General features: G+C 38.3%; 1 protein-coding gene across 3 annotated transcripts in view; it reads right to left on the bottom strand.

The window, feature by feature from the left end:
- Positions 1–12,756: 12,756 nt before the first annotated feature.
- LOC117664802 (zinc finger matrin-type protein 1) overlaps positions 12,757–14,745 on the bottom strand; it is a 32,307-nt gene continuing 30,318 nt past the window's right edge. For all 3 annotated transcript variants that reach the window (XM_034416128.3, XM_034416127.3, XM_060691730.2), the window contains one exon: positions 12,757–13,924. In XM_034416128.3, the coding sequence (XP_034272019.1) occupies positions 13,138–13,924 (787 nt within the window). In that variant the 3' untranslated portion in view covers positions 12,757–13,137. The remainder of the gene's footprint in view (positions 13,925–14,745) is intronic.

The raw sequence follows: 14,745 nt of genomic DNA, 5'->3' as shown, positions 1-14,745 counted from the left end.
GTCCACTCTAGGATGAAGCCCTCTCCCGCATGTTTCCAACCAATACTGAGCTTTCTTTTGCCAACTGGGTCCACAATACTTGCTGATGTTGTAGATTCATCTTGTTTTAGGTCTCTTTCATGGATGTTTTTTATCAAGTGGGATCCATTCCATGACTGCCTTGGTCCACCTGCCATCAGTTCTTCTTGCTATGTGACCAGCCCATTTCCATTTCAATTCTTTTACTTTCTTTATGATAGTGTATACTTTTGTTTGTTCTCTAATCCATGTGCAGCTCTTTCTATCTTGTTTTGTAATGCTGAGCATATATCTTTCCATAGTGTCACTTGTATCGATTGTGAGGTTAGTATCCATGTTTCATCGGCTTATGTAAGAACAGGTAGCACACACAAAACTTTTCAAGCATAGGGGGAGGTTGTTCTTGAAAATTATGCTTAGCTTGCCAAATGCCTGCCAACAACACATCATTCAATTTTTTCCCTCAATATTCTTTATCTATATATGGTATATTCCTTTGAATTGGAGCATGGTTGATGAACAGAGATTCTGCTTATATAGGACCAAACTGCATATCATACTGCAAAGATGCTCTTGCTGCTCTTATTGCATCATCAGATAACCGCCCGGCTGCCCTCTTTAGGGTGACCCGCTCCCTGCTCCATCAGGAAGCGCGGGAGGGCCCCTTGGAGGCTAGAGCCAAGGATTTTGTTCAGTATCTGCATGACAAAATCACTCAGATTCAGGAAGATTTGGACTCTGACTGGGTAATCTCAGGGGGAGAGACAGGGGCAGGTCTTGAGAATGTTATCTGGGATGAGTTTGATCCTGTGACCCCTGAGGACGTGGACAGGATTCTGGGTAGACTGACGCGACCACTTGTTTATTGGACCCGTGTCCTTCCTGGTTAGTACTGGCTTCCCGGGAAGTGACACGAGGCTGGCTCCAGGGGATTATAAATGCTTCGCTGGGTGAGGGTGACTTTTCCGCCGCCTTGAAAGAGGCGGTGGTGAGGCCCCTCCTCAAGAAGCCTTCCCTGGACCGGCAATGTTGGTAAATTATCGTCCGGTCTCCAACCTTCGCTTTGTGGTGAAGGTTGTTGAGAGTGTGGTCGCGCAACAGCTCCCCCAGCACCTGGATGAAACGACGTATCTAGATCCATTCCAGTCGGGCTTCAGGCCCGGATACAGCACGGAAACGGCATTGGTCGCGTTGGTAGATGATCTCTGGAGGGCTCGGGACAGGGGGTGCTCCTCTGTCCTGGTCCTGTTAGATCTCTCAGCAGCTTTTGATACCATCGACCATGGTATCATGCTGCACCGATTGGAAGAGTTAGGAGTGGGAGGCACTGTGTTGCAGTGGTTCTCCTCCTTTCTCTCTGACCGGTCGCAGTCTATGTTGACAGGGGGGCAGAGGTCGACCCCAAGGCCGCTCATATGTAGGGTGCCGCAAGGGTCGGTCCTCTCGCCCCTCCTGTTCAACATTTATGTGAAGCCGCTGGGCAAGATCATCCGTGGTTTCAGGATGAAGTACCACCAGTACGCTGACAACACCCAGCTGTATATCTCCACCCCAGACCACCCCAGCGATGCCCTTGAAGTGATGTCCTGGTGCCTGGAGGCCGTGCGGATCTGGATGGGGAGGAATAGGCTCAGGCTCAACCCATCCAAGTCCGAGTGGCTGTGGTTTCTGACGTCCCGATATAGTCAGTTGACGCCATCGCTGACTATTGGGGGTGAATCGCTGGCCCCCACAGAGAGGGCTCGCAACTTGGGCATCCTCCTGGATTCACAGCTGTCTTTAGAAGAGCACTTGGTGGCCGTGACCGGGAGGATTTTTCATCAGGTTCGCCTGATCCGCCAGTTGCGTCCCTTTCTGGATCGGGACTCGTTACGCACAGTCACTCATGCCGTCATCACCTCCCGCCTGGACTATTATAATGCTCTCTACATGGGGCTCCCCTTGAGGAGCACCCGGAGGCTCCAACTGGCGCAGAGTGTGGCCGCGCGGGTGGTAATGGGAGCAACATGGCGTTCCCATGTAACACCCCTCCTGCATGAGCTGCACTGGCTCCCGGTGGTCTTCCGGGTGCGCTTCAAGGTTTTGGTTACCACCTTTAAAGCGCTCCATGGCTCAGGACCTGGGTACTTGCGGGACCGTCTACTACCACCAATAGCCTCCCACCGGCCGGTACGCTCCCACAGAGAAGGGCTCCTCCGGGTGCCGTCGGCCAAACAATGCCGACTGGCGGCCCCCAGGGGGAGAGCCTTCTCTGTGGGGGCACCTACTATCTGGAACGAGCTCCCCCCAGAGATACGGAGGATCCCGGATCTGCGCACCTTCCGCCGTGCTTTAAAGACCTTATTATTTCACCAGGCGGGCCTGGCCTAATTTTCTCCCTCTTTTATAAAAGATTTTTAATTTTTAAATATCTTTTAGTATTTTATATATTCAATTTTAAAATTGGTTTTAAATAGTTTGGGGTTTTAATTTGTTTGGGCCAAAACTATTTAATTTGATTTTAATTCCACTTTTAAATTTTGTATGTATGTGTTTTATTGTTTGGCTGTGCACCGCCCTGAGTCCTTTGGGAGTAGGGCGGTATAGAAATCAAATCAAATAAATAAATAATATAAATAAATAAAGATGGAAGCCCACCAGTGTCAATCAATATGTAAGGCATTCATAGCACACACAAAAAATAGCACATTTCTATAATTTAAAAATATTGTGAGAAATATTTTAGAGGGTGAAATAATCATTTTATGTTTTTATCTCACAAACCCTCTGCTTTGCTGTTTTACCTTTTTTTACACACACAAAAAATCTTCCGGTATTAGTTTTCTTGATTTTCTCTGTATGATATTATTTTGAAGGAATCCAGATATGCTTGTTAGTTTCTATAATTATAATTTCAATTGAGATTAAGTTGGGATGACTGGAAAGAAGAAGAAGAAGAAGAGGAGGAGGAGGAGGAGGAGGAGGAGGAGGAGGAGGAGGAGGAGGATTCTTTAGCTTTTTTATGTGCAAACATTTCATTTTAATAGATGATTAAACCTCATACTACTTATGCTTCACTGATCCTAGAAGATTGCTTAGGATGTGTTGAAAGAACTGGGAAATGCTTTTATTAGCTGCTGGAAGGAACAAGAAAAGCAGGAGAAGGGAGACTCCTACAGTAACAAACAGAGGCACCATTCCTAGTAGGATCAAAGAAAGAGCTGAAGTGTAATTAGAAATAGTATTTATTCTCAGAGAAAAATAAACTCCTGAAAATGAGAAGATAGTGGGGGATCCAAAGATAAAATACTACAGAGTATTAAAAGAATCATTTTCCAGGCTAAAGAAGTCATATATAAATACAGTAACTAGAGGGAAGCTACTGTTCTGATGAAGATGAAATGGATGATTTCCTAGAATATAGTACAGAACTACAAATTTCGTAACTAAAATCACTTTTAATTCCCCTTGCAAAGTTTTACCACAATACAATTTACTTTCAGTTTGACAGGGAATTAAGTTAGCCATTTTAAAATAGCAGATTGTCAACTGATGTAGAACTGGGGTGAAGTAAATATTGTTGGAAAAATGAGAAACCATTTGTCATCCAAATTTCTTTTCTCTTATCAACATTAATAATGATAGTGATTCCTAATTCCAAGTGAATGGAAGCCTTCATCAACACAATTTCTATTGTACCTCTCTGATGTTTCCGTTTGCACTCTTGAATAAATGACCTTAAACATTAATGTCTCCTAAAGTGAAGATGGAGGGCAGAGATGGACCAATAGTTTAGTCCTCCCAACTATTGGGACTAAAGCTTCATTCTAAACTTTCGGGTCTCCTCAACTTTAATAACACAAGATATATTGGCTTGAGAGAAGAATCTTTATATTTAAAAAGGTTTAGAATTGTTTTGCTTTGAAATTACACAAAGGCTGAAGAACATATTTCTTCTCTAATTTATTTTGGAAGGATAAGATTGTTATTTTTCTCATGTTCTGCTATTATGTGTACTTGTGAAATTTTTTAATATCTGACTCTTAATAATGCACTTGATTTTTATATTTATATGCCCTTGGCTACTGGGAACATGTACACATTTCAGTTTATTTAACAGCTGGCTCAGTCTTTTTTCTTTTCTTCTCTTCCATTCTCTCTCTGCCTCCCCCCTTACTTTTTCTTTTTCATATTCCTATAAATCAACTTTCATTTAAATTTAATATATTAGCTTAATCTTAATCTGAAAAATATTCTCCCTTTTCTTTCACAGTAGTTCAGATAACATAACAATAATTTGATTAATTGATTAATATGTGCAAGGCAATGTATAATGCCTAACTAGAGCCAATCTGGGTTTATAGATTTTTAAAAACCATTAAAAATATTTTTTTCTCATTGTTTTGATTGAGATGTTACATGGGTTAGTGTAGGAAATGCTTTTTTCTTGTCACTTTTTAAAAATACCCAACAGTAATTTCTTTTTTTTTATCATGGAATGTTAAAAGGGCCAGAGTCTCCAGACCAATGTCACTGAGTTAAAAGCTTGGAATTAAAAATCCCAGGATTTTTTTGTAGGAGATTCCTATGCTGCATGAACAGCTTTTACAGGATAAGGTAAGGTGGCAATTCAAAAGAAAAAGCATGTGCAAGTGTGAGCAAAACACGGTCAGGGTGGAAGGAGATCAGTGGTGTGCTCTGTGATCAACGCGTGTCAATCCATCTAAAATCAAAGTGCATAAAACAATGTTATGCCTAGCAGCTCTATATAGTACTGAGTGCTGGTCAGTCACCAAATGCATTGAGGGTATTTTATATGCCATGGAGGTGTGCATGGCTCGTTGGTCATTAGGCATTTCTCTCCTTGACTATGTCATCAGTGACACACTTCAGAAGCAAATGGGCACCACAGCAACATCAGAGAACATGCCAGAGAAATGCCTACAGTGGTACAGCCATGTTCTACAAGCAGAATCCTACAGTACATCACTTCCACTGTAATATGGATGGCAAGCACTCATATGGAAGGTCAAAACAAAGATGGCAAGATATAATAAATGTGGACATGAAACATGCCCAGTTGCACCCAGATGTTGCGTTTGATTGCACAAGATGATACAAAAAGTGGACACTGCACTTGCAGGAAAAACACTAGGATGATGATGATATATGGTGGCAATTCAAAACATGCTAAATTTGATCAATTGTTAAAGAACAAATATCAGATTGACAAGGTTATTTTTTAATATTGTCATAATCATTGCTAACATTTAGTACTTCTGAATATATGTAGTCAAACTTCAACAAAAGCACAATTATTGTCAACATGTGAATATAGATAATTCTCGACTTATAACACAGTTCATTTAGTATATAAGTCCAGTCCTGTCCTGTATTAATCTGCGATTCCCATTTTTGTAATATATGTCAAGTTGCAACCAACACTTCAACATTTTTTGAAATGTGATATCAGGAGCAAAATAGTTGTGTGTGAATATATATATTGTGGTTATATTGTGGTTATATTTTGCTTCTGAGAAAAGCAAAATGGAACATCTGAGAAATATGTAGAAAATCTTAAGAACTGAACCACCTAACAGTAGATTCAATCTCTATTGTGGGTCTATAATCAACATAGCTTTCAGCCAGTAGGAAAGCTGGTGGGATTATGGGCATCAAAATCCAAAATAATGGAGAGCTTCATGTTGGGGAAGTCTGCTGTGGATCAATAAATCGTCCATCTGGGGGAAAATGCATTGAAAGGCAGAGTCTTAAAGCAGTCTTAGAGATAATTCATTCCAATATTAATTACCCTGAAAGCTTAAAGAATATTTAGGAATGATATTTGAAGGAATAGTGAATGGAATTATTTGTTTGATATACCGGTATCAGATAAAAAAGCATCCAGTTCAGCATTCTGGTTTCCATAAAAATAACCAGAATCTTGGTATTGTTGGTTTCCAGTATTTATTTCTAAATAAATGCTGGAAAATAAATAAATTTCTAATTTATTTCTAATATCTATATTTCTTAGATACCACTTTCACATGACTCCATTTAGTCATTATAGACAATTATTTTGATAGGCTTTAAATTAAGATTATTTGATTTAATCTGAGACTTGGCTACAATGGGTGACTCAGTAAAAATTACAGTACGGCAGTATATTATTCATAATTCAGTGCTCCCATCTTTACATGGACACAGCTTTTCAATATAGAAGATTTTGTGATATTTATTTCCTCCCTTTTTTTATTTTTGTAAATAACTGGCAGTGAATATACCCATTATTCCTTCCTCCTCCTATTTTCCCCTTAATAACCCTGGGTGGCGGGAGAGAGTCGCACCGTAACCCTGTTATTTTTGTAAATAACTGGCAGTGAATATACCCATTATTCCTTCCTCCTCCTATTTTTCCCTTAATAACCCTGGGTGGCGGGAGAGAGAGTCGCACCGTAACCCTGTCAGGTGGGTTACCCAACCCACCTTTTATGTCAAAGATGGGACTAGAAATCACAGTCTCCTGGTTTCTAGCCTAGTGTCTTAGCACTAGATCCTCTAACATTGTTAATGGTAAAGAGCCTTGGTAGCGCAGCAGACTAAAGCACTGTTAAGTAACACCAGCTGCCTGCAATTACTGCAAGTTCAAATCTCACCAGGCTCAAGGTTGACTCAGCCTTCCATCCTTTCGAGGTAGGTAAAATGAGGACCCGGTTTGTGGGGGCAATAAGCTGACTTTGTATAAAAAGGAACACCGCTTGGGGGGGGGCAAAGCCCTAATAAACAGGTATATACAAAAGTATGAAGGCTATTGCTTAACGCATTGTAAGCCGGCCTGAGTCTCGGGAAAAGGGCGGCATATAAATCGAACCAATAAATAAATAAATAAATAAATAAATAAATAAATAAATAAATAAATAAATAAATAAAGTATCAAATTGCAGTAGTGTAAAGCCTCTCCAGAGCTTGTTATTTGTGAACTGAGCCAGATGTAATGCTGGTTTAAAATGAAATTGACTATGCCCCCAATTGAGCTCCAAGTGATATATTGATATATACTGTTTGCAATTTTATGTCAAGAAATTTTTATTTAAGAGCTACCATTGCCTAATCATGATTCAGATGCATCAGCATCTCACTGGAGAACTCCAATTTATTTAATTTGTTATTTATATGGAATTTCCAAATGAATAATTATCCAACAGCTAAGCGGTACCAGACCTCAGGACAGACAGCAATATGACAATCCTAAACATTGAAATGTTGAGACATCTTTGATGTTAGCTTGTTTATATATTCTTTTTGAAAAATTTTCAATGACAATTCTGGATTTTTAAATAAATAAATAAATTATTATTTTTAAAATAAATAAAAACATAGTTATTTAAAGCAGCATGTATGGAGATCCCATGAATGTTTAACCTGAACATTCAACTCTGAATTCATAACTGAGTATAACAATTCTTTTGTTCCTATTGATGGAACAATATTTGATCAGTAAAAATACATGTACAACATGAATCTGTTGACAGAATCTGGCTATCTTGTTTGACAAAACTTGTCTGGAAAAATCTCCAGCCCATAATCCTTGTAAAGAGACGAAGTTCTGGCATCTGAATAAATCTGCTGGTATAGTTTTGGCAGAATATATTATAGATTGGTTCTGCATGTGGATTGAAATTATTGAGTGTGAAGTCAAATAAACATTTCATATTTTTTATCCAAAATGTGTAAACTTTTGAGTTTGAAAATTCAAAGGCATTTTATTTTTGCTTTGAGGGGGTATACTGTGGTATTAACATAATAAAGATCCTTAAAACTGAAATTTAAAAAATGTAAGGATGTGCCATATAATTCCTGAATCTGATATTACATTTTGATTCAAAGTATTTTAGCAACTATATCAATAAGTTTATTAGGGGGCTTTATTTACATTTGCTTTGAATATTTAAAAAAATGAGGATAATGGCCAGCAAAGGATATCTTTTAGAATTACCTTTATGCAGAAAGACATGCTATTAATTAGCAGATGTGGTTATTATTGTTGTTGCTGTTATATTTATTAATAGTAATATTCTTATTAAACCTTCCTCAAAGCTACTGAAGGTATGACTGGGGATAGAATTCTTTTTCAATGTCCCCCAATCATTCATAATATAGATGAAAAAAGGCTGTAAAAGAAAGACAGGAAGTTTGCAGAATAACAGGAAACCTCAAGCTTGGTTAGTGGGGCTATGAAACCCCACCAAGGTTGAGAAAGGCAGCAATGCCCCATCTAACGTTACCCAGGTGGTGCTAGGCTGGATTTCATGCTTCCCCACCACAAACTTTGTAAACTGTCAGTGGAAAAAGTCAGCTCTTGTTCTTTGTCTTTGAATCTAATCTATCTAGTTTGTAGATTAAGAAATATTATGGTCACTTCAAATCTAGGCACGAAGAAGTAAGCCAATTGGCTAGTCAATACTGTCATGGGATTCTTTCTATTATGTTAAGAAAGGAGAATCACTTCTGCTTTGCCTGTTTTCTGTTTTGATATTGTATCTCAGTGCAGTCTCCGCCAAGTGTTGCCTTATGACATGCCTGGTCATTACTGGTTCTAATCTATTAGTCCTCCTGGGGCAAATTATTATTTTGTTCAGGCACACAGTTTTGTAACTGGGAATGCATGTTTCTTTAGTAAAACCATTTTATTGTGGGACAGAGTACATCATGGTGAAATCCAATTTTTTTTACTACCCGTTCTGTAGGTGTGGCTTGGTGGGCGTGGTGTGGCTTGGTGAGCGTGGCAGGGGAAGGATACTGCAAAATCTCCATTCCCATCCCACTCTGGGGCCAGCCAGAGGTGGTATTTGCTGGTTCTCTGAACTATTCAAAATTTCCGCTACCAGTTCTCCAGAACCTGTCAGAACCTGCTGGATTTCACCTCTGGAGTACATCCTTGGAAACTCTTGAGATCAACAAAACAAAAATCTTACAGAAATTATCTCTGTGAGCTTTCTTTTCATTTTATAGATAGAACAACTTTATTTGGGGCAATATTTAATTCATCTAATCAGTGACATATATGTTTGCTAAGTTATAAAAGTAATAAATGATGTAGATGAGGGAACTAAAGGGCACTCATCAAATTTGTGGATGACACTAAGATTGGGGGAATTGCTAAGACTTTGGAAGATAGATTTTAAGGGTCTTGACAGAAGTGAGCATTGGGCCCTATCCAGCAAGGTGCAGTTCAGTGGTTGAAAAAAAAGTTAGATCCTGCACTTAGGCAGGAAAAAAACTAATGCACAGGTACAGAATAGGCAGTACCTGGCTCAACAGTAGAACCTGTGAGAGGGCTCTAGGTGTCCTAGTGGATCACTACTTAACTATGAGCCCGCAGTGTGCTGCAGCTGTCAAAAAAAGCCAACATAGTCCTAGGCTGCATCAACAGAGGGATAGCATCAAGATCACGAGAAGTGACAGTACTGCTTTATGGTGTGCACTAATAAGGCAACACTTGGAATACTGCCTCCACCATAATACATAAAAAGATGCTGAGGCCCTAGAAAGAGTGCAAAGAAAAGCCACAAAGATGATAATGGATCTGGAGACTAAACCATGATGATGAACATCTAAGGATACTATGTTTGTACTGTATAACCTAATGAAGAGAAGCCTTAGGAGTGACATGACAGCTATCTTCCAATATTTGAAAGGGTGTTACAGGGAAGAGGGGTTTAATTTATTCTACAAAACACTTGAAGTCATGATAAGAAGCAATGGGTGAAAGCTCATCAGAGGGAGATCCAACCTGGAACTAAGGATAAATTTCCTAATAGTGAGGACAATTAATCTATGGAACAGCTTGCCTCCCAGAGTTATGAGTGTTCCATCGTTGGAGGTTTTCAAGAAAAGATTGGACAATCATTTAGATGGGATAGAATAATGACTTCTGCTTTGGTTAGTGGGTGGACTAGAAGACCTCCAAAGTGTCTTCCTATCCTATGATGCTATGATTTTAAAACCAAGTATCTGATTTCTCCTGGCCACAGAGGTGGGCTCTAGGATCCTGGTGGGAGGAGCACATTTCTGTAGCCTCAATCAGTCTCTAGAAGCTCTGCAGATACAAGTTTTGGCTATTTTATTATCAAGATGTATGATAGACAATATGTACATTAAAACAAGTTGAGAGAACATGGAAAAATATTTTAAAATAAATAATAACAGAATAAATAATAACCAATGTGGTCTACCTCCATGATGGGCTGGGAGGTAACACAGCCTGCATCATGAGAACGTGTCCAAGAACGTATCCAAGCTGTAATGGCAATCAGACAGTTTTTGTACATATGTCATAAGATCCACATATGTTGCAGTTGACAGTCTAGCAGCTACATTTACCTCAACTGCAACTTCTGCACAAGACAGCCAAAATATCTAACATCTTCACAAAATCTGGCAATCTTGGGTTAATTATTTTCTCCAAAATCATAATTTCTCCTGAATACATGACACGGAGGATTTGCCTCAGGCTGCTTTAAAACTAGTCCTACAATTTTCCAGATATCATTTATTTATTAATTAAATGTATTTATTTATTAAATTTATGTGTCTCCCATCTCAAAGTTGGAGCAACTCTGGGTGGCTTTAGGTTTAGACCACAACTCTAAGAATTATACAGGTGTTACTGTTGAATTAATTTGAGAAAAGTGTCATTCTTAGGTATTTCATTTCCTTTTTCCTTTGTAGAATCATCAGTTTATCTTCCATTGGATTTGAAGTTATCAACTTGATACTAAATACAGTAAAGTCATGCATGGTATTAGTAATAACAAATTAGCTTGCTTTTGATAAAAGCCAATGACCCCACCTGAATATATTAATATACCATATATTTGAGGTGAGGAGTGCCTCTCCTAATAGTCCAATGACTCGTGTAGAATTTTTCTTAATTGTTTCGTCTTCCAGATGATCCACAAAATCAATAAACTGTAATAAATACATTGAAGCCAACTCCTTAAAAGTAAGCAAACAATTCCATTTGGACTTATTTGGTGTTCTCTTCATCATCGGTTGGACTATTGTAATGCTCTCTACATGGGGCTCCCCTTGAAGAGCACTCGGAGGCTCCAACTGGTCCAGAATGCGGCCGCGCGGGTGGTTATGGGCGCAACTCATTGTGCCCATGTGACACCCCTCCTGCGCGAGCTGCACTGGCTCCCAGTGGTCTTCCGGGTGCGATTCAAGGTGTTAGTTACCACCTTTAAAGCACTCCATGGCATAGGACCCGGGTACCTCCGAGACCGTCTTCTGCCACCAATAGCCTCCCACCGACCAGTCCGTTCCCACAGAGAGGGTCTCCTCAGGGTGCCGTCAACCAAGTTATGTCGACTGGCGGCGCCCAGGGGGAGGGCCTTCTCTGTGGGAGCCCCAGCCCTGTGGAACGAACTGCCCCCGGAAATTCGTAAGATCTCCGACCTCCGGGCGTTTCGCTGCGCACTGAAGACCCTATTATTCCGCCAGGCCGGACTAGCAACACAATAGTTTTTAAATTGGGATATTTAAATTTATTGGGGTTTTAAATCTGAGCCACTTTATTTAATTATTTTAAATTTTATATTGTTGTTTTGTTTGTGTTTTTAAACAGGCTGTACACCGCCCTGAGTCCTTCAGGAGAAGGGCGGTATAGAAATAAAATTATTATTATTATTATTATTATTATTATTATTATTATTATTATTATTATTATTATTATTATTATTATCATCCTTATGTGATGTCTTGTTGAGTCAAGGGCAGAGCCTTATGAATCTGTTCCCTCCCAAAAATCTGGCAATATTCTCTCAGGCTTTTTACTTGCCATTGCCTTTTGCTCACTTGCTGCCTTTTAAGGCTGCAAAATTCCATTTAAACAATATTGTGCTCTCCTCTTGCCTCCTGCTTATCATCTCATCTCTCTTCAAGTTCCAAAACATACAGTAAGTAGTGTACTGATTCTCCCTCTTGTTAACATATATCGGTAGTTAGTAGTTGAGCCAGAGAAGACAATTCAATGCAGGTTGGGCATACTTTCCTGCTGTTTCAATGGTTAAATGTGGAGGAAAGCTCTTGAACACAGCTGAATGGAAACCCACTAAATAATGTGCATTCTAATATAAGTATTATTGCTTATTGATGAAAGTTCTAACATTGTAGAAATTTGCTGATTGTTCTCCAGTACCTTTCCAAAAGCAATGGAAGTGACTGATCAGATGACATATTATTGTTATTTACATAACGTGCAAGGTGGTTTATGTTTGAACTGAAATTTTCCATAACTTTAAGAGCACGTGATTTTACATCTCATTATTACAGTAAGAAAAAACTAGAAATGTAGATACAACTGATTGTATCCAAATTGCCTCAAAATGTTTCCTTTTGGTTCCCCAACATGTTTCAAACAAGGGCTCAGTCTGCAATACTTTCCAAGGCCTTATTTTTACAATCTGCCAATGAACGTGGAAAAAGAATTTGAACCTGGAAACAACACAAAATGTGTCAGACAATTATTTTAAAAAAATAATTATAACTACATTTAAAAATCCTTGAATGCGTAAACATTTCAGAAAAACCATTGGGAATTATATATTCCTTTTGCTCTTAAATAAAATCTGTTGCAATATTTTTAAAAAAACAATGGTTAACCTAATTTATCTAGAATTAAGTTAAAATAGGAGCACTCCATCAATGTGCTCTCAAAATAAGTTAGTTTGATATGGAGGAAAAACATTAAACAAATTATCTCTTATATGCTTTTTTTCTTTATTATCTGCAGGAAGAAAAAAATATCTACTTTAGGGTACAATCCAGCCCTGTCTCATATTTTTATATTCTCTGTTAAAGTTTACAACAATACGTACTTAATGGAACTTAAGAAGTTATATGCTTCTGTATCAAATGTGAAATATTTTCTCCTATATTCAGTCTTGTTCTGGGTAGAAGCATTTTTTAAATATAAATGATACTCTAAATCATATTGGAGAATTTCTTCAATTTCTTCCCTAATGATTTCCATCTCCTTCACTCATTATTTCTGAAGTAGCAACTTTAAAAATAGCCAGTAAATAAAACATTAAAAAAACTGTGTCAAGCTTCAAGCAACAATAAACAGAAAGTTAATTAGAATCCCAAGACAGATTCATTCCATAGCATGTCCTCTTCTGTAGTTCCACTGATTTCATGTTTCTTTCTCTCCTTCTTGTGTCTTTTGCTTTTCTTTTCAGAAGAACCCTCTTTACTTCCCTTTACTTTACTGTGCTTTGATTTTGACCCAGCTATTGAATCTATATGATTTTTTTTCTTTTTCTTCTTACCATCTTTTTCCAAATCTGTATCTTGATTGTCTCCTGCTCTTTTAAGAGTTGAACGATCTCCTTCTCCCTCTTGTGGCCGTTCTTTTTTGGCTCTCGATTTCTTTGGCAGCTTACGGCTTCCCTTGTCAGCATTAGAGCTATTCTTTGAAAACAAAGACTTGTAGCTATTAGTAGATTCGGCCGATAGTTGTTTATAGCTGTCATTTCTGTAGATAGTCAACTGAGGCACTTGCTTTTCAGAATCACTGTCTGTACTGTACGTACATACATTTTTTAGCTTTACTGGGTATTTTTGCACTGGTGGGTGTGGTGATCTGCTTCCAACTGAATATGAAAATGTGTCCATTTCTGGAAAAAAGGTGGAATGCTGATTTGGTTCATAAACATTTCTTGAAAGAAAACCTTGGTCAGATGCAAAGGTCTCCTCATGACCATTAATAGCTTCACACATTTTTTGCTCAGAGTTTCTAAAATTAATGTTTGGTTCCAGTCCTCTTGCTTTTTGTACTTTGATGTAGTCTGCCAATTCATCTTGGAATGAACTGTTTGTATTATTGGAATTCTTCATCAAAGAAGTGGCAATCATATTTTCTCTAAAACAAATAATAAATAAAGTATGAGGATGTTTTAATGGTTTTAATGCTTCCTTAGTATCATTAACCTCACTTGCTCATGTAGTACAATTCTATAATAGGAATTAGTTCTTCACCTTTCCTAATTTAGTGCCCTTTAGATAAGTTATCTGTTAATTTTAGAAATCTAACCTTTATTATTTTTACAAATTACTCAAGCTGGCAAAAAACATCCATTACACCTTCCCCCTCCTCCTTTCTTCATCTCTTTGAGGTGAGCTGGACTGAGAGAGAAAATGACCTGTCAGCTGGCTTTCATGGATAAGATGGGACTTGAGCTCACATTCTTCTGCTTTCTAGCCTGGCTTTTTAACCACTAGACCAAACTGGCTCTCTATATGCTGTACTATATGCTAGATGGAAAGTTTGGGAGTAATTGTCTATCATATGCTTGAATAGAAATCAACTTCTGGTGATTTCAAGGACATGTAAAAAGTGTGTAGCTTTCCTGGCAATAGTATCAGTCTGTTATTGCCTTCTTCCTTGATGGTTTCCCTTCCCCAATATTAATCAAGCCTGATCATGTGTAGCTTAATTTTTCAAGATATTGAAAAATGAATCTTTAGCTTTACAGAACATTCATACCTCTAGAAATAAGCTATTTACCTGACTATGGGAGATACATTTCCTGCATTTATGTTTTTTAAATGTACAAACACAAATGCACACACACACTCTTCCAGCATTCATTTATTTGAATTTATTAGATGTTCAATTTCAATGGACTCTTGGGCAATTTTTCCTATTGCCTTTGTTATATTTATTATTTTGGACAACTGTAA

This window comes from Pantherophis guttatus, chromosome 4 (genome assembly GCF_059756535.1).
Source record: "Pantherophis guttatus breed Tessera chromosome 4, ASM5975653v1, whole genome shotgun sequence".
NCBI lineage: Eukaryota > Metazoa > Chordata > Lepidosauria > Squamata > Colubridae > Pantherophis > Pantherophis guttatus.
Note: the sequence above shows the minus strand (reverse complement) of the source record. Positions and strands in the feature narration are given on the sequence as shown.